General features: G+C 49.3%; 1 protein-coding gene across 6 annotated transcripts in view; it reads right to left on the bottom strand.

The window, feature by feature from the left end:
- LOC124046767 (ninein-like) overlaps positions 1 to 19,230 on the bottom strand; it is a 75,699-nt gene that overhangs the window by 17,085 nt on the left and 39,384 nt on the right. For 5 of the 6 annotated variants that reach the window (XM_046367512.1, XM_046367509.1, XM_046367514.1 and 2 more), the window contains exons 10-23: positions 16,609 to 16,749; positions 15,549 to 15,711; positions 11,494 to 11,604; positions 11,190 to 11,279; positions 10,641 to 10,779; positions 9,945 to 10,069; positions 8,841 to 9,077; positions 7,328 to 8,688; positions 6,745 to 6,843; positions 5,062 to 5,131; positions 4,345 to 4,533; positions 2,994 to 3,110; positions 2,657 to 2,770; positions 1,892 to 2,035 (exon numbers count right to left, since the gene is read on the bottom strand). In XM_046367512.1, coding sequence (XP_046223468.1) covers positions 1,892 to 2,035; positions 2,657 to 2,770; positions 2,994 to 3,110; positions 4,345 to 4,533; positions 5,062 to 5,131; positions 6,745 to 6,843; positions 7,328 to 8,688; positions 8,841 to 9,077; positions 9,945 to 10,069; positions 10,641 to 10,779; positions 11,190 to 11,279; positions 11,494 to 11,604; positions 15,549 to 15,711; positions 16,609 to 16,749 — 3,100 coding nt within the window. The remainder of the gene's footprint in view (positions 1 to 1,891; positions 2,036 to 2,656; positions 2,771 to 2,993; positions 3,111 to 4,344; positions 4,534 to 5,061; positions 5,132 to 6,744; positions 6,844 to 7,327; positions 8,689 to 8,840; positions 9,078 to 9,944; positions 10,070 to 10,640; positions 10,780 to 11,189; positions 11,280 to 11,493; positions 11,605 to 15,548; positions 15,712 to 16,608; positions 16,750 to 19,230) is intronic. The other variant, XM_046367510.1, reaches the window with a different exon arrangement.

The raw sequence follows: 19,230 nt of genomic DNA, 5'->3' as shown, positions 1-19,230 counted from the left end.
AAGTCGCTTTGGATAAAAGCGTCTGCTAAATGGCATATATTAACCAACCAACCTGGAGCCAGCCAGCCAGCCAACTAACCAATCAACCAACCAACCAACCCTGGAGCCAGCCAATTAACTAACCAATCAACTAACCAACCAACCTGGAGCCAGCCAGCCAACCAACCTGGAGCCAGCCAGCCAGCCAGCCAACCAACCAACCAACCTGGAGCCAGCCAGCCAACCAACCTGGAGCCAGCCAGCCAACCAACCAACCAGAAGCCAGCCAGCCAATCAACTAACCAATCAACCAACCAACCAACCAACCTGGAGCCAGCCAGCCAATCAACTAACCAATCAACCAACCAACCTGGAGCCAGCCAATCAACTAACCAATCAACTAACCAACCAACCTGGAGCCAGCCAGCCAGCCAACCAACCAACCAACCTGGAGCCAGCCAGCCAGCCAACCAACCTGGAGCCAGCCAGCCAGCCAGCCAACCAACCTGGAGCCAGCCAGCCAACCAACCTGGAGCCAGCCAGCCAACCAACCTGGAGCCAGCCAGCCAGCCAACCAACCTGGAGCCAGCCAGCCAGCCAGCCAACCAGGAGCCAGCCAGCCAACCAACCAACCTGGAGCCAGCCAGCCAGCCAGCCAACTTGGAGCCAGCCAGCCAGCCAACCAACTTGGAGCCAGCCAGCCAGCCAACCAACTTGGAGCCAGCCAGCCAGCCAACCAACTTGGAGCCAGCCAGCCAGCCAGCCAACCAACCTGGAGCCAGCCAGCCAACCAACCTGGAGCCAGCCAGCCAGCCAGCCAGCCAGCCAACCAACCTGGAGCCAGCCAGCCAGCCAACCAACCTGGAGCCAGCCAGCCAGCCAGCCAACCAACTTGGAGCCAGCCAGCCAGCCAACCAACTTGGAGCCAGCCAGCCAGCCAACCAACCCGGAGCCAGCCAGCCAGCCAACCAACCAACCCGGAGCCAGCCAGCCAACCAACCAACCCGGAGCCAAGCCAGCCAGCCAACCAACCAACCCGGAGCCAAGCCAGCCAGCCAACCAACCAACCCGAAGCCAAGCCAGCCAGCCAACCAACCAACCCGGAGCCAAGCCAGCCAGCCAACCAACCAACCCGGAGCCAAGCCAGCCAGCCAACCAACCAACCCGGAGCCAGCCAGCCAACCAACCCGGAGCCAGCCAGCCAACCAACCCGGAGCCAGCCAACCAACCCGGAGCCAGCCAACCAACCAACCCGGAGCCAGCCAACCAACCAACCCGGAGCCAGCCAACCAACCAACCCGGAGCCAGCCAACCAACCAACCCGGAGCCAGCCAACCAACCAACCCGGAGCCAGCCAACCAACCAACCCGGAGCCAGCCAGCCAACCAACCAACCAACCCGGAGCCAGCCAGCCAGCCAGCCAGCCAACCAACCAACCCGGAGCCAGCCAGCCAGCCAACCAAGCCAGCCAGCCAACCAACCAACCAACCCGGAGCCAGCCAACCAGCCAGCCAGCCAGCCAGCCAACCAACCAACCCGGAGCCAGCCAGCCAGCCAGCCAACCAACCAACCCGGAGCCAGCCAGCCAGCCAACCAACCAACCCGGAGCCAGCCAAGCCAGCCAACCAACCAACCAACCCGGAGCCAGCCAGCCAGCCAGCCAACCAACCAACCCGGAGCCAGCCAGCCAGCCAGCCAACCAACCAACCCGGAGCCAGCCAAGCCAGCCAGCCAACCAACCAACCCGGAGCCAGCCAGCCAGCCAACCAACCAGCCAGCCAGCCAACCAACCAGCCCGAAACCAGCCAACCAGCCCGAAACCAGCCAACCAGCCCGAAACCAGCCAACCAGCCCGAAACCAGCCAACCAGCCCGAAACCAGCCAATCAACGTGTCATCATAGTAGGCCTCACCTTGTCGTTGCCGCTCTGCAGCTTTTTGTGCAGTGACATCACTTCCTGTTTGAGGGCGTCCTTCTCTTGCTGTGACAAGCGGAGGTCTGACTTGAGACGGGCGCTTTGGGGGTCAGACTGCAGGCTTTCCTCCAACACCTGGTTCTGAGAGAAACCACCTTGGTCAAAATTCCCCCAACTTTCCTTTAAATTCCCCGTTTTTCCAGAAATCCTGGTTGGAGGAGGCCAGATTTCCTGATTATTCCCTTGTAATTCCGGAATCCTCCAACCAGGGAACTTTACACGAATACTGGCTGACACTGCAAAGCATATTGACAAAACGCACAAATCAACAGGAGTCATAGAATTTGCGAATTTTTGCATAATTAATTAGAAATACTTAATCGTCCTTGAAATGTGTCTTTGGCTTATAATAATAATAAATGCCATTTAGCAGACGCTTTTATCCAAAGCGACTTACAGTCATGTGTGCATACATTCTACGTATGGGTGGTCCCGGGGATCGAACCCACAACCCTGGCGTTACAAGCGCCATGCTCCACCAACTGAGCTACAGAAGGACTTGACACACGTAGAACATACTGTACGTTATAAATGACGATGACATTGAATGAAAGTAGTAACCATTTTAATTGTAGATCATTACTGTGTCATAAGTGGTTGAAGAGGGCATGTCCCAAAAGGCACCCTCTATTCCCTATAACAGTGCACTACTATTGGCCAGGCAGTGTAAAAGGTTGCCCCGACTGAACAGAGCATCCTTACCCTCTCCTGAGACTTGGCTAGCTGGTTACGTAATCCCCGGGTTTGTTTTTCCAAAGCCTTGCGTTCCTGCAGGAGGGAGGAGAACCGGCACTCTACAGCCCCCATCTTAGCTACCTACAGGTGGACACAGTGAAGAAGAGTGTGGTTTTATGTACCGAAACCCCTACATCCATGTGTAACATACTGTATATAATATACAGAAACTGCTAGTAGGTTTCTCTTGCAAAATACTAAACTAACCTGGATAAATAAAAGTTGAATACACATTTTAAAAAATGAGTTAAATTATTATAATTGATTTTTACTACATAATGTTTATCATCTGCTCACATCTCACCTTATCTCTGAGGGTATTGAGTTGTAGCACCAGCTGGGCCTTGCCCTCCTCTAGTAGTACAGTCCCTTCCACAGCGTTGGTTAGCTCCGCCTCCAGGGCAGACACACACACTGCCATCTGATACAGTAGAACAAGGTGTTAGAGAACAAGCGATTGGGGTCCTATTTATCCAGTCCTTCTATCCTCCTTTCCTCCTTAAAACGCATCGGAGAGGAAAACCAGTGAGCAGGGAAATGTTGTAATCTTGTCCAATGCATTTTTTGAGGTAGAGGAACAAGGAATCGAGCAAAGATTAATTGAGAAACAGGTCATGAGTTCAATCAAAAGCCTTAAAGGGATAGTTTGGGGATATTATCAATGAAGTACTTGATCAACTTCCCCAGAGTGAGATGGACTCGTACCATTTTTTACTCTAGATAAAGTAGGTTAACAAGCCAATGCTTAACTTATTTCATAATGGACTCTCAGACATCACTCCTTGCATCACTCCCCCCGAGCCAACCGTCAGACCCGACCCCCCCGCCAACCATCAGGACCCCCCCACACAGCCCCAGTTGAAACTTGAGCCCCTCAACTTTTAGTTTGATGTCCCAATAGAAATATACGATTGAGTGACACAGATAGTGCAGCAACCTCTCTCCTCTGTGCTGTGTCAGCACCATGGACATGTAGGGGGGGGGGGGGGCTATGGAAAGTCACAGGGGCGGTTAGGTATGACTCCTTTGGGTTTCCATAGAAAGCAAAAAGCTTCTCATCTGTGATAGGCTAAGTGAATATTATAAAGGGTGTGGTCAAGTTATTTGTTGAAACTGCTTCAAATCAACTCTGCCTCACCACTAGAGTTTAGTTAGCTTCTTAGCTTAGCTGTAAAAATAGCATTAAGTGTTATTAGCCATAGTCTATGTAGTTCCAACAAGCATCATTATGGGTGTTTGGCTGCATTCACATAGGGTAATTCACAGATTACAAAACATCCCATCTCGCATCCTATTTTCGTTACCAAAATGGCCTTGCTTTGTGTGTAGGGCGCTGTTCATTGTGCTGATACAGATTGCAACCAAACCATCATTTCAAAAGCACTCAATCAACGGTCTCGGCATTTGAACTTTGTATATTATGATATAAGCAGAATTCAACATAATAACAAATGCAACAACCGCCAACCAAAATTGTGCCCCTCGCCGATTTCAACTGCACCCTTAGTCCCTTTATCCTGGGACCCCCCCCCGGAGCCAACAGTCAGACCCCCCCTGGGACTGGGTTTGCCATGACTTGACCCGACTCTGGGAACTTGATAAGGGCTTCACTGCCAAAATCCTGAACCATCCACCTACTCATACTCATCATTTACCTTCATCCTCTCATCCTCCGGTACAGTACGTTGCTGGTCTCTGACAGCTTCCTGTCTCTCACAATGTCTGAGCAGTTCCCCCAGCTGCTGGCTCAACCCCTCCACTCCTGCTGCATTCTGGGTGTTCTTCTCCGACAGCAGCCCGTTCTCATCCTCCAGCTGCTGACTGCGGAGACAAAGCACTGAGATCTACGGGGGCAGATTTAGGGGTCGTCCCAAATGGAACCCTATATAGCGCACTACTTTGTAACCAGGGCCTGCACCCTATTCCCTGGTCAAAAGTAGTTCACTATATAGAGAAAAATGGCATGTTTCTGACACAGATCTAGATTTATTCGAGTTGCCAGGTATTGCCCGTGTTCCCACAAAGGAACAACGGTCTTAAGTGCAATGCACAGCCCCTAGAACCAAGTCAAAGGTTAACATTAATATCGCCAATAAAGTCAGTTGGTTTACTCCCGCTCTACCCGTCTCGTGAAACTCCCGCTCTACCCGTCTCGTGAAACTCCCGCTCTACCCGTCTCGTGAAACTCCCGCTCTACCCGTCTCGTGAAACTCCCGCTCTACCCGTCTCGTGAAACTCCCGCTCTACCCGTCTCGTGAAACTCCCGCTCTACCCGTCTCGTGAAACTCCCGCCCTACCCGTCTCGTGAAACTCCCGCCCTACCCGTCTCGTGAAACTCCCGCCCTACCCGTCTCGTGAAACTCCCGCCCTACCTGTCTCTTGAAACTCTCTGCCTTCTTTTGCGCAGAAATCTTCTCCTTCCTGAAATGCTCCAGTTTGAAGCTAAGATAGGGGGAGAAGAAAGGGGGGAGAAGAAAAGTGCAAGTTCAACGACCCAATGAAATGTAAAATATAAATTGTACCATACTACGGGGCTTCGATACTCTACAACAGTGTTTCAGTCCTGGTCCTGGGGACTTAGTGGTACACATTTGAGTTTTTTCCCTAGCACTAACACACCTGCTCATTCCACTAATCAAAGGCTTGATAAGCTGATTAGTTGAATCAGGTGTGAAAGTGCTAGCAGTGATGTAGTGGTTAACCTCACTAGGGTAGGGGGCAGTATTTTCACCTCCGGATGAAAAGCGTGTCCTAAACTGCCTGCTACTCAGGCCCAGAAGCTAGGATATGCAAATAATTAGTAGATTTGGATAGAACACACTCAAAAGTTTCTAGAACTGTTAAAATAATGTCTCTGAGTATAACAGAACTGAAATGGCAGTCAAAAAAACCTGAGAAAAAAAATCCCACTTTCTGGATGGATTTATGTTTGTAGTTTTCCATTAACTGCCTATACGGATTCCATTGACTTAGGATTCAAATTGCACTTCCTATGGCTTCCACTAGATGTCAACAGTCTTTAGAAATTGTTTTAGACCACTGAGTGAGTGGACATTGCAGTGTCCCAGAGGTTTTTCATGCGCGCGACCGAGAGCGAGCCTTTCTTGTTTTCCTTTTATATTGACAAAGCTTTTGTCCGGTTGAAATATTATTGATTATTATGACTAAAAACAACCTGAGGATTGATTATAAACATCGTTTGACATGTTTCTACGAACTTTACTGATATTTTTTGATTTTTCACCTGCCTGTTTTGACTGCCTTTGAGCCTGTGAATTACTGAACAAAACAAACATTTCAACAGGAGTCTTGTGAGTGCAACCATATGAAGATCAAAGTGATACACAAGTCAGAAATAGCGAAAAAATGTAACTCCTCTACTTGGCTGATAACTGTTTGTAATGGGGGCGGCAGGGTAGCCTAGTGGTTAGAGCGTTGGACTAGTAACCGGAAGGTTGCAAGTTCAAATCCCCGAACTGACAAGGTACAAATCTGTCGTTCTGCCCCTGAACAAGGCAGTTAACCCACTGTTCCTAGGCCCTCATTGAAAATAAGAATTCATTCTTAACTGACTTGCCTAGTTAAATAAAGGTAAAATACAATTTTTAAAAAGTAATGATCTGGGCGCTGTTCAGATAATCGCATGGTGTGCTTTCGCCATAAAGCCTTTTTGAAATCTGACACCGTGGTTGGATTAATAAGAAGTTAATCTTTAAACCGATTGTATAACACTTGTATGTTTTATACATTTTTATAATGAGTATTTCTGTTTTTGAATTTGGCACTCTGCAATTTCACTGGATGTTGGCCAGGTGGGACGCTACGGTCCCACACCCCCTAGAGGTAAAAAAAAAAAAGTGGATAAACTCTGATCAGCAGTTCGTGAAGAAAGTTGTCCTCCCTATACTTTCAATGCATTTTCGGGGCAAAAGGTGAGTAACCTGCATTTACTTGCGTTTACCCTCCACTACACCAGGGAAGATTGCTAGGATAATTCAATTAAAATGGTTCCCCAGGAGCAGGAAACTAATGTCCATGAACATGAGGTTTCTCACAGCATCTCCTTCTGGCTGTCTTTCAGGTACTCTTCCTTCGGCGTTGACATCTTCTGTGTGAGTAAAAGGTTCTCCTCTACTAGGCGACCCACCTCACACCTACAGCCAACAGAGGAAAACAAAGGCAGGAACAGAAGATCTGTACTATGAAAAAGCTGTGGAGCTACAAGGCAATGAGGCAAACTCAGCACCATGTTTCATTACAAAACCCACTGATATTGCAAACTACTTTAATGATAAATATATATATATATATATATATATAGCCTGGCGAAGCGGTTTCATGCGCTGACAATGACCTTTTTACGTTGTTTGTCTCAGGAAGAAATGACTAGTCCACACGGTCCGAGACCAAGTCAAGTACAAATGTATCCGACACATAGACAAGACCGAGACACTCACTATGTGGTCTCCAGACAGGTCTCTACTACTACAACACTGACATTAAGTAAACATGCTTAAGGATTTTATCAAGAATGCAGGTTCGTAATGGACAAATAGTCAATGCTGGGACATAAACCCTAAACAATGTAACAAAGGAAATTGATTATAAGCCGATTCAATTAGAGTTAGACAGTCTTACCTCTCCTCAGCGATGTCCTCCCGCAGTTTATCCAGTAGACTGCTGAACTGTTCCTTCTCCTCATGGTGTTTGGCACTCAGTTCCTGCATGGCCCGTCTGTGGGCCTCCGTTAGGCTCTGCCTCTCCTCCTGCAGTCGCTCCCGAAACACCCCCTCATATTCCTCCTCCAGCTGGAGTCTCTCCCTGTCCCAGTCCTCCCTCAGCCTCCTCTCAGTCTCCTCTTGCTGCTTCAGGCGCTCCTCGGCTAACCTGGTGAGGAGAGCCGCCTCACGACACTGCTGAAGCCGAGCTCGTTCCAGCTCCCACTGCTCAGTGAGCCTGGCTTCCCTGTTCTGCTGCTCCTTGACTAGTCGTAACATCGCCTCCTCTAACATGGTCTGCAGCGACTCATTACTCTGCTTGTTCAACTGAGCCTTCTCCCTCTCCCACTCCTCCATGAGTCTCATCTCCACCTCCTCTATCCCAGCCTTCACTGTCTCCTCATGGCTCTGCTGCAACTCCAGCTTCTCCCTCTCCCACTCCTCCAATAGTCTCATCTCCACCTCCGCCCTCTCCTCCTGTAACTTCCCACGCTCTACTTCCATCCTGGTCAAAAGGATTTCTTTGTGCTCCTCGTCAAGCTTGTTGAGTTCCGCGGCATGTAGTTTCCTTAGCTCCTGCATCTCTGTGTCCAGGCCCAACTCACCTTTCGCCTGTTGGGCCTCTAGGAGCTGCTCCTCCAAGGAGGCAGCCTGGGTGTGGGACTCTCGGAGCTGCTCCCCCAGGGAGGCAGCCTGGGTGCGGGCCTCTAGGAGCTGCTCCCCCAGGGAGGCAGCCTGGGTGCGGGCCTCTAGGAGCTGCTCCCCCAGGGAGGCAGCCTGGGTGCGGGCCTCTTGGAGCTGCTCCTCCAGGGAGGCAGCCTGGGTGCGGGCCTCCAGGAGCTGCTCCCCCAGGGAGGCAGCCTGGGTGCGGGCCTCCAGGAGCTGCTCCCCCAGGGAGGCAGCCTGGGTGCGGGCCTCCAGGAGCTGCTCCCCCAGGGAGGCAGCCTGGGTGCGGGACTCCAGGAGCTGCTCCCCCAGGGAGGCAGCCTGGGTGCGGGACTCCAGGAGCTGCTCCTCCAGGGAGGCAGCCTGGGTGCGGGACACCAGGAGCTGCTCCCCCAGGGAGGCAGCCTGGGTGCGGGCCTCCAGGAGCTGCTCCCCCAGGGAGGCAGCCTGGGTGCGGGACTCCAGGAGCTGCTCCCCCAGGGAGGCAGCCTGGGTGCGGGACTCCAGGAGCTGCTCCTCCAGGGAGGCAGCCTGGGTGCGGGACACCAGGAGCTGCTCCCTCAGGGAGGCAGCCTGGGTGCGGGCCTCTAGGAGCTGCTGCTCCAGGCTGCTCACCTAATATAATCAAATAATGGAATATACGCCATTTACCAGACTTATCACTGAGCGCATACATTTTTATATGGGTGGCCCCAGCAAGAATCGAAGCCATGATTCCCCGCAAGTGCCATGCTTTAACCAACTGGGTCACACAGTCGTCTACTTACTTCCTCCTCTTGCTGTTGCTCCAGCTCTTCCATCTCCCCAGCCTGCCTCTGCTCCAAGCCAGCCCGCTCCTCCTCTGCCTGCTCTAGCTGGGCCTGGAGCTCCAGGACTCTGTTCTGGCTGCTGGACATCTCGCTGTGTAGAGCCTGGATCTCCTCCATGTAGTGCAGAGACAAGGCTGCCTTCTGGGTCTCCAGGTCAGTCTTCTGCTCCTCCACCTTCTGGTCAAATTCACTCACCTGTAATGGCACAGGGATACATCATATTCAGCTGTAGCAGAACAAAACAATGCAGTGTGGTCTCCGATAAAGGAGTGGGGACTGCCCCATCTAGCTACACCCAATCTGTCTCCGATAAAGGAGTGGGGACTGCCCCATCTAGCTACACCCAATCTGTCTCCGATAAAGGAGTGGGGACTGCCCCCATCTAGCTACACCCAATCTGTCTCCGATAAAGGAGTGGGGACTGCCCCATCTAGCTACACCCAATCTGTCTCCGATAAAGGAGTGGGGACTGCCCCATCTAGCTACACCCAATCTGTCTCCGATAAAGGAGTGGGGACTGCCCCATCTAGCTACACCCAATCTGTCTCCGATAAAGGAGTGGGGACTGCCCCATCTAGCTACACCCAATCTGTCTCCGATAAAGGAGTGGGGACTGCCCCATCTAGCTACACCCAATCTGTCTCCGATAAAGGAGTGGGGACTGCCCCATCTAGCTACACCCAATCTGTCTCCGATAAAGGAGTGGGGACTGCCCCCATCTAGCTACACCCAATCTGTCTCCGATAAAGGAGTGGGGACTGCCCCATCTAGCTACACCCAATCTGTCTCCGATAAAGGAGTGGGGACTGCCCCATCTAGCTACACCCAATCTGTCTCCGATAAAGGAGTGGGGACTGCCCCATCTAGCTACACCCAATCTGTCTCCGATAAAGGAGTGGGGACTGCCCCATCTAGCTACACCCAATCTGTCTCCGATAAAGGTGTGGGGACTGCCCCATCTAGCTACACCCAATCTGTCTCTGATAAAGTAAACATGGCACAGTGAAATATGGATTGCTTTAGGAAATTCTGTTGAAGCGCGGCTAGATATTTAAGTGTCACCTTGCTCTCCAGCTGAGCCTGTAGCTCCTCCATCTCTTGGAGGTGCTTCTCTTTCAGCCTCTCCAGCATCATCTCTGCCTCCAGACTCATGTTGAACAATGGCTGGCCCTCCTCCAAGCCAAGGCCTGAGGACAATCAAATGCATTTTTTCTCCCCATCAGCAGTTGTTAAAAAAAATAAAAAACTGACATATACCCGGCATAAAACCTCAAACAAGCAACGCTGAAGTACAGGGGCCAGGATAAACTCCCTCGAAGGAAGGAAACCTAGAGGGGAACCAGGCTCAGAGGGATGGCCAGTCCTCTTCTGGCAAACAGACAGGTTAGGAAGGAACTACTAACAAGCTCTCATGTTCTTTAGCTACTCAATGTGTTTGACTACATAGCTGTTGTAAATGGGCAAAATCACTGATAAAATAAAAAGATATATTTTTAAACTCCTTGCATCCAAATAACTAGTATTTACGTGATCAAGATGAACAATTCAACATCTTGCCTTGCTCAAGCAGCATCTCTAGGACCTTCAGATACCCTGCAAATGTCTACTCTGAAAGTCCCCTGACATGCCCTATGACCTTCAGAGTATCTAAAAAGGATCTATAGACGTGCACTACATAGGAAATAAGGTGCCATTTGGGACGGAACGGAACCTACCCCCCCCCCCCCCCCCCCAAACCCACGTTCTGCTTCAATGTACCTGGGTCTGACTCCATGCCAGGACTCGTACTCCCCAGCTCCTCGGAGAGCGAGGGTTTGAGACAGGGCTGAGAGGTTCGACCCAAGTTGTGGTACTCCTGCAGTTCTGCTTGAAGCTCGTCAATACGATCCTGTAGCTCCTGTCTCAAAACACATCCACAATAAATAAAAAAATCAGTCAAAATAAATATTCGTATTTAAAAAAATAAATAAATAGGCAACCTACCTCTGAAGTAGTATGTTTGCAGTTAGTTGATGGATTGACTGATAGTTTTAATGATTAATTGATATATTGGTTCCAGTGAGACCTATTACCCGCCCCTGCGCGCCCCTGCCCCAGCGCGCCCCTGCCCCAGCGCGCCCCTGCCCCAGGGCGCCCCTGCCCCAGCGCGCCCCTGCCCCAGGGCGCCCCTGCCCCAGGGCGCCCCTGCCCCAGGGTGCCCCTGCCCCAGGGTGCCCCTGCCCCAGGGTGCCCCTGCCCCAGGGTGCCCCTGCCCCAGGGTGCCCCTGCCCCAGGGTGCCCCTGCCCCAGGGTGCCCCTGCCCCTTACCCGGCACTGTTCTTCATAGCTGCTGCGGAGCCGTCCGAGACGCTCCTCCTGTAGGAAGAACTCTGCACTGCCCGGGTCCAGGTCCCCAAACTGAGGAAAACAGAACCAGAACTTCTTACAGACAGATACTTCAGAATTGATATAGAGTCTCATTCCATTAGGCAGAACTGAAAAATGTGTGACAGATTACTATGGACATCTACTACAGTAACATGTATATTATTGAAATGGGTCCCTTTGCGACTGCTAGCCCCGAAAGCAGTTCATGTCAATACACAATACTGCAGGAGAGAAAGGTCTTTACCTTCTCGTGCAGGATGTTATCCAGGTTATTCTGCAGTTCGCGGACTTGGCTTTCTGCCGCCAACAGTTTCTCAGTGCTGACCAGCAGCTCCATCTCCAGACACCTACTTTCCTGAAGTTAGAGTGAGGGTTAACCGTGAGGGTTAACCGTGAGGAGTGAGGGTTAACCGTGAGGGTTAACCGTGAGGAGTGAGGGTTAACCGTGAGGAGTGAGGGTTAACCGTGAGGAGTGAGGGTTAACCGTGAGGAGTGAGGGTTAACCGTGAGGAGTGAGGGTTAACCGTGAGGGTTAACAGTGAGGGTTAACCGTGAGGGTTAACCGTGAGGGTTAACCGTGAGGGTTAACCGTGAGGGTTAACCGTGAGGGTTAACCGTGAGGAGTGAGGGTTAACCGTGAGGAGTGAGGGTTAACCGTGAGGAGTGAGGGTTAACCGTGAGGAGTGAGGGTTGACCGTGAGGAGTGAGGGTTGACCGTGAGGAGTGAGGGTTGACCGTGAGGAGTGAGGGTTGACCGTGAGGAGTGAGGGTTGACCGTGAGGAGTGAGGGTTAACCGTGAGGGTTAACCGTGAGGAGTGAGGGTTAACCGTGAGGAGTGAGGGTTAACCGTGTGGGTTCAAATAAAAACAATGCCACGGCTATATACAGGAAGTACCAGCTAATGCCACGGCTATATACAGGAAGTACCAGCTAATGCCACGGCTATATACAGGAAGTACCAGCTAATGCCACGGCTATATACAGGAAGTACCAGCTAATGCCACGGCTATATACAGGAAGTACCAGCTAATGCCACGGCTATATACAGGAAGTACCAGCTAATGCCACGGCTATATACAGGAAGTACCAGCTAATGCCACGGCTATATACAGGAAGTACCAGCTAATGCCACGGCTATATACAGGAAGTACCAGCTAATGCCACGGCTATATACAGGAAGTACCAGCTAATGCCACGGCTATATACAGGAAGTACCAGCTAATGCCACGGCTATATACAGGAAGTACCAGCTAATGCCACGGCTATATACAGGAAGTACCAGCTAATGCCACGGCTATATACAGGAAGTACCAGCTAATGCCACGGCTATATACAGGAAGTACCAGCTAATGCCACAGCTATATACAGGAAGTACCAGCTAATGCCACGGCTATATACAGGAAGTACCAGCTAATGCCACGGCTATATACAGGAAGTACCAGCTAATGCCACGGCTATATACAGGAAGTACCAGCACTGAGTTGATGTGCAGGTGTACGCGGTAATTGAGGTAGATATGTACAGTTGAAGTTGGAAGTTTACATACACTTAGGTTGGAGTCATTAAAACTCATTTTTCAACCCCTCCAAACACATTTACATTTACATTTAAGTCATTTTATAGTTTCGGTTAGGACATCTACTTTGTGCAAGTAATTTTTCCAACAATTGTTTACAGACAGATTATTTAACTTATAATTCACTGTATCACAATTCCAGTAGGTCAGAAAATTACATACACTAAGTTGACTGTGGCTTGGAAAATTCCAGAAAATGATGTCGTGGCTTTAGAAGCTTCTGATAGGCTAATTGACATAATTTGAGTCAATTGGAGGTTGTACCTGTGGATGTATTTCAAGGCCTACCTTCAAACTCAGTGCCTAATTGCTTGACATCATGGGAAAAATCAAAAGAAATCAGCCAAGACCTCAGAACAGAATTGTAGACCTCTGGTTCATCCTTGGGAGCAATTTCCAAACGCCTGAAGGTACCACGTTCATCTGTACAAACAATAGTACGCAAGTATAAACACCATGGGACCACGCAGCCGTCATTTACCGCCCAGGAAGGAGACTCCTGTCTCCTAGAGATGAACGTACTTTGATGTGAAAAGTGCAAATCAATCCCAGAACAACAGCAAAGGACCTTGCGAAGATGCTGGAGGAAACGGGTACAATAATGTCTACATCCACAGTAAAACGAGTCCTATATCAACAACCTGAAAGGCCGCTCAGCAAGGAAGAAGCCACTGCTCCAAAACTGCCATAAAAAGCCAGACTACGGTTTGCAACTGCACATGGGGACAAAGATGGTACTTTTTGGAGAAATGTCCTCTGGTCTGATGAAACAAAAATAGAACTGTTTGGCAATAATGACCATCGTTATGTTTGGAGGAAAAAGGGGGAGGCTTGCAAGCCGAAGAACACCATCCCAACCGTGAAGCACGGGGGTGGCAGCATTATGTTGTCTGGGTGCTTTGCTGCAGACGGGACTGGTGCACTTCACAAAATAGATAGCATCATGAGGGAGGAAAATTATGTGGATATATTGAAGCAACATCTCAAGACATCAGTCAGGAGGTTAAAGCTTGGTCGCAAATGGGTCTTCCAAATGGACAATGACCCCAAGCGTACTTCCAAAGTTGAGGCAAAATGGCTTAAGGACAACAAAGTCAAGGTATTGGAGTGGCCATCACAAAGCCCTGACCTCAATCTTATAGAACATTTGTGGGCAGAACTGAAAAAGTGTGTGCGAGCAAGGAGGCCTACAAACCTGACTCAGTTACACCAGCTCTGTCAGGAGGAATGGGCCTAAATTCACCCAACTTATTGTGGAAAGCTAATGGAAGGCTAACGCAATTTAAAGACAATGCTACCAAATACTAATTGAGTGTATGTAAACTTCTGACCCAATGGGAATGTGATGAAAGAAATAAAAGCTGAAATAAATCATTATCTCTACTATTATTCTGACATTTCACATTCTTAAAATAAAAGTGGGGATCCTAACTGAACTAAGACAGGGAATTTTTACTTGAATTAAATGGCAGGAATAGTGAAAAAAAAAGAGTTTGAATGTATTTGGCTAAGGTGAGTGTAAACTTCTGACTTCAACTGTACATATAGGTAGGGGTGAAGTGACTAGGCAACAGGATAGACAGAGCAGCAGCAACTTGTGTGGCAAATGTGGCGTCAGTATGCATGTATGGGATATGTTACGTGGAGTGGGTGTATGTAGTGTGTGTCATTGTAGCAGTGTTATGGCTTGGGTGTAGAAGGTGTTCAGGGTCCTGTTGGTTCCAGACAGTAGCACGGAGAACAGTCTATTTATTGGGTGGCTGGAGTCTGAATTAGTTTGTACCTTCCTCTGACACCCCTGGTATAGAGGTCTTAGATGGCATGGGAACTCGGGCCCCAGTGATGTATTGGGCCATGATCACCATCTGTCGCGCCTTGCCGTGGGCTGCCTTTCAGTTACCGTACCAGGCGGTGATGCAGCCAGTCAAGATGCTCTCAACGGTGCAGCTGTTGAACTCTATGAGGATTTAAGGGGCCGTGCCAAATCTTTTCAGCCTCCTGACGGGGAATAGGTGCTGTCGTGCTCTCATCGCGAGTATTTTTGTGTGTTTGGACCATGATAGATCCTTATTGATGTTAGTTACCGTGAGGGAATGAGATGTGGTCTGTGTTAGTTACCGTGACAGTGAGTGAGATGTGGTCTGTGTTAGTTACCGTGACAGTGAGTGAGATGTGGTCTGTGTTAGTTACCGTGACAGTGAGTGAGATGTGGTCTGTGTTAGTTACCGTGACAGTGAGTGAGATGTGGTCTGTGTTAGTTACCGTGACAGTGAGTGAGATGTGGTCTGTGTTAGTTACCGTGACAGTGAGTGAGATGTGGTCTGTGTTAGTTACCGTGACAGTGAGTGAGATGTGGTCTGTGTTAGTTACCGTGACAGTGAGTGAGATGTGGTCTGTGTTAGTTACCGTGACAGTGAGTGAGATGTGGTCTGTGTTAGTTACCGTGACAGTGAGTGAGATGTGGTCTGTGTTAGTTACCGTGACCATGAGTGAGTGGTGGTCTGTGTTAGTTACTGTGACAGTGAGTGAGTGGTGGTCTGTGTTAGTTACTGTGACAGTGAGTGAGTGGTGGTCTGTGTTAGTTATCGTGACAGTGAGTGGTGGTCTGTGTTAGTTACCGTGACAGTGAGTGGTGGTCTGTGTTAGTTGCCGTGACCATGAGTGAGTGGTGGTCTGTGTTAGTTACTGTGACCATGAGTGAGTGGTGGTCTGTGTTGGTTACCTTGACAGTAAGTGAGAGGTGGTCTCTGAGGAAGGTCTCGTCGTCTCTGATCTTCTCCATCTCTGCCTCCAGTTTCTCTTTCTGCTGCTGAATCTGGTCCATCTCTATAATGAGCTCTGACCTGACAGACACCAGCTTCTCCCTGTGTTCCTGCTCCAGCTTCCTGCAGAACAAACACAGGGGGAGGGGAAAAAACATTCAATTTGATCCCATTTTATTTGACTCCATTCCTTAGATTCACCCCAATTTATTTTGCTGTCATTTCTACCCCCCTTTCGTGATTACGATCTCGTCTCATCGCTGCAACTCGCCAAAGGGCTCCGGAGAGGCGAAGGTCGAGTCATGCATCCTCCGAAACATAACACCCGCTCGCTTAACCCGGAAGCCAGATGCACCAAGGTTGTCGGGGGAAACACAGTTCAACTGACGACTGCTGTCAGCCTGCAGGCGCCCGGCCCGCCACAAGGAGTCGCCAGAGCACGATGAGCAAAGTAAAGCCTCCCCCAAACCCCTCCCCTAACGAAGCTCGGTAATGACGCCATAACACTTCGATGCTGTGCCTTAGACCGCTGTGCCACTCGGGAGGCCCCATTCGATTCAACTTTATGTACAAAATCTTCAATTATCCCCTCAGGGACATTCAAGAAAGACATTGCCAGGTTACAAGTACCATACATACAATACAAATTAAAACAACAGCCATCAATGAATGAATGGGTCGAAGAGGTCACGGAACGCCACCCGAGGTTGAGGTCGCGGAAGGCCAACCGCGGTTGAGGTCGCGGAACGCTAACCGCGGTCGCGGAACGCTAACCGCGGAACGCTAACCGAGGTCGCGGAACGCTAACCGAGGTCGCGGAACGCTAACCGAGGTCGCGGAACGCTAACAGAGGTCGCGGAACGCTAACAGAGGTCGCGGAACGCTAACAGAGGTCGCGGAACGCTAACCGAGGTCGCGGAACGCTAACCGAGGTCGCGGAACGCTAACCGAGGTCGCGGAACGCTAACCGAGGTCGAGGTCACGGAACGCTAACCGAGGTTGAGGTCACGGGAACATTACCTGAGGTTGAGGTCATTCATGCGTTCGATGGCAGAGTGATGCTCGTCCACCTCGGCAGCCAGTTGGGTTTTTAACTTGTCGGCTTTGTCCAGGTCAGAGCGAATCTTCTCTTTCTCTCTGCGTTCATGATCAACACGCTCGCTGGGGGGGGAAACACGGAAGCTAATCAAAACACGATACAACCATTTAGAATGGGGCGGCAGGTTAGCCTAGTGGTTAGAGTGTAGGGGCGGCAGGTTAGCCTAGTGGTTAGAGTGTAGAGGCGGCAGGGTAGCCTAGTGGTTAGAGTGTAGGGGCGGCAGGGTAGCCTAGTGGTTAGAGTGTAGAGGCGGCAGGGTAGCCTAGTGGTTAGAGTGTAGAGGCGGCAGGGTAGCCTAGTGGTTAGAGTGTAGAGGTGGCAGGGCAGCCTAGTGGTTAGAGTGTAGAGGCGGCAGGTAGCCTAGTGGTTAGAGTGTAGAGGCGGCAGGGTAGCCTAGTGGTTAGAGTGTAGAGGCGGCAGGGTAGCCTAGTGGTTAGAGTGTAGAGGCGGCAGGGTAGCCTAGTGGTTAGAGTGTAGAGGTGGCAGGTAGCCTAGTGGTTAGAGTGTAGGGGCGGCAGGGTAGCCTAGCGGTTAGAGCGTTGGACTAGTAAAGGTTCAAATCTGTCGTTCTGCCCCTGAACAGGCAGTTAACCCACTGTTCCTAGGCCGTCATTGTAAATAAGAATGTGTTCTTAACCGACTTGCCTAGTTAAAGTAAAAAAATAAATACAATTTAAAAAATGTAAAATGTTATAAAACCTAGTGTTACGTCATAACTGATCCCGAGGACTCCCTGAAAAACAAATCGGTAAGTTAATCAAAAGATCTAACTCCAACACTGATCTACTATTTTGAATGATATGAACCTAGGAGACAGAGAAACTGTCTTTATATTCCACTCAGATTAGGAGCAGTGTAGATTTCTACTGGTCACAGTAAGCGTCTGATTATGGTGCATCTGTGTGGGCATGTGTATTCCAGTATGTCTATTGTTTATGAGCAATAGGGTTGTAAAATTAACCATTAAAAATATTATGACTGCATTGTTGGAGCTAGGAACACAAGCATTTAGTTAGATATTACTGCACTGTTGGAGCTGGGAACACAAGCATTTAGTTAGATATTACTGCACTGTTGGAGCTGGGAACACAAGCATTTAGTTAGATATTACTGCACTGTTGGAGCTAGGAACACTGTTGGAGCTAGGAACACAAGCATTTAGTTAGATATTACTGCACTGTTGGAGCTAGGAACACAAGCATTTAGTTAGATATTACTGCACTGTTGGAGCTAGGAACACAAGCATTTAGTTAGATATTACTGCACTGTTGGAGCTGGGAACACAAGCATTTAGTTAGATATTACTGCACTGTTGGAGCTGGGAACACAAGCATTTAGTTAGATATTACTGCACTGTTGGAGCTGGGAACACAAGCATTTAGTTAGATATTACTGCACTGTTGGAGCTGGGAACACAAGCATTTAGTTAGATATTACTGCACTGTTGGAGCTGGGAACACAAGCATTTAGTTAGATACTACTGCACTGTTGGAGCTAGGAACACAAGCATTTAGTTAGATATTACTGCACTGTTGGAGCTGGGAACACAAGCATTTAGTTAGATATTACTGCACTGTTGGAGCTGGGGACACAAGCATTTAGTTAGATACTACTGCACGGTTGGAGCTAGGAACACAAGCATTTAGTTAGATACTACTGCACTGTTGGAGCTAGGAACACAAGCATTTAGTTAGATATTACTGCACTGTTGGAGCTAGGAACACAAGCATTTAGTTAGATATTACTGCACTGTTGGAGCTGGGAACACAAGCATTTAGTTAGATATTACTGCACTGTTGGAGCTAGGAACACAAGCATTTAGTTAGATATTACTGCACTGTTGGAGCTAGGAACACAAGCATTTAGTTAGATATTACTGCACTGTTGGAGCTGGGAACACATGCATTTAGTTAGATACTACTGCACTGTTGGAGCTGGGAACACAAGCATTTAGTTAGATATTACTGCACTGTTGGAGCTAGGAACACAAGCATTTAGTTAGATACTACTGCACTGTTGGAGCTAGGAACACAAGCATTTAGTTAGATACTACTGCACTGTTGGAGCTAGGAACACATGCATTTAGTTAGATACTACTGCACTGTTGGAGCTAGGAACACATGCATTTAGTTAGATACTACTGCACTGTTGGAGCTGGGAACACAAGCATTTAGTTAGATACTACTGCACTGTTGGAGCTGGGAACACAAGCATTTCACTACACCTGTGATAACATCTGCAGAAATATGTCAACCAATACACGTTGATTTGAAAATCCCGGTAGTTTTCCCAAAATTAACAGGATTTCCAGAAATCGTTGGAGTAATCTGGATTTCCTGCCTTTCCCCTCCTGATTATGGGAATTTCCCACATCGGCATTTCTGGAAAACCAGGACATTTTGGGGACGTTACTGGCATTTTGCAAACCTAAACAAACACCAGTGTAAAAATCTCATCATACTCACAGTAGGTGTCTGATCCCAGCCTTAAAGCTAACCAGTAGGTATCTGATCTCAGCCTTAAAGCTAACCAGTAGGTATCTC

Source organism: Oncorhynchus gorbuscha, linkage group LG10 (assembly GCF_021184085.1).
Source record: "Oncorhynchus gorbuscha isolate QuinsamMale2020 ecotype Even-year linkage group LG10, OgorEven_v1.0, whole genome shotgun sequence".
NCBI classification, from domain to species: domain Eukaryota; kingdom Metazoa; phylum Chordata; class Actinopteri; order Salmoniformes; family Salmonidae; genus Oncorhynchus; species Oncorhynchus gorbuscha.
This window is presented reverse-complemented; position numbering and strand designations above follow the sequence as displayed.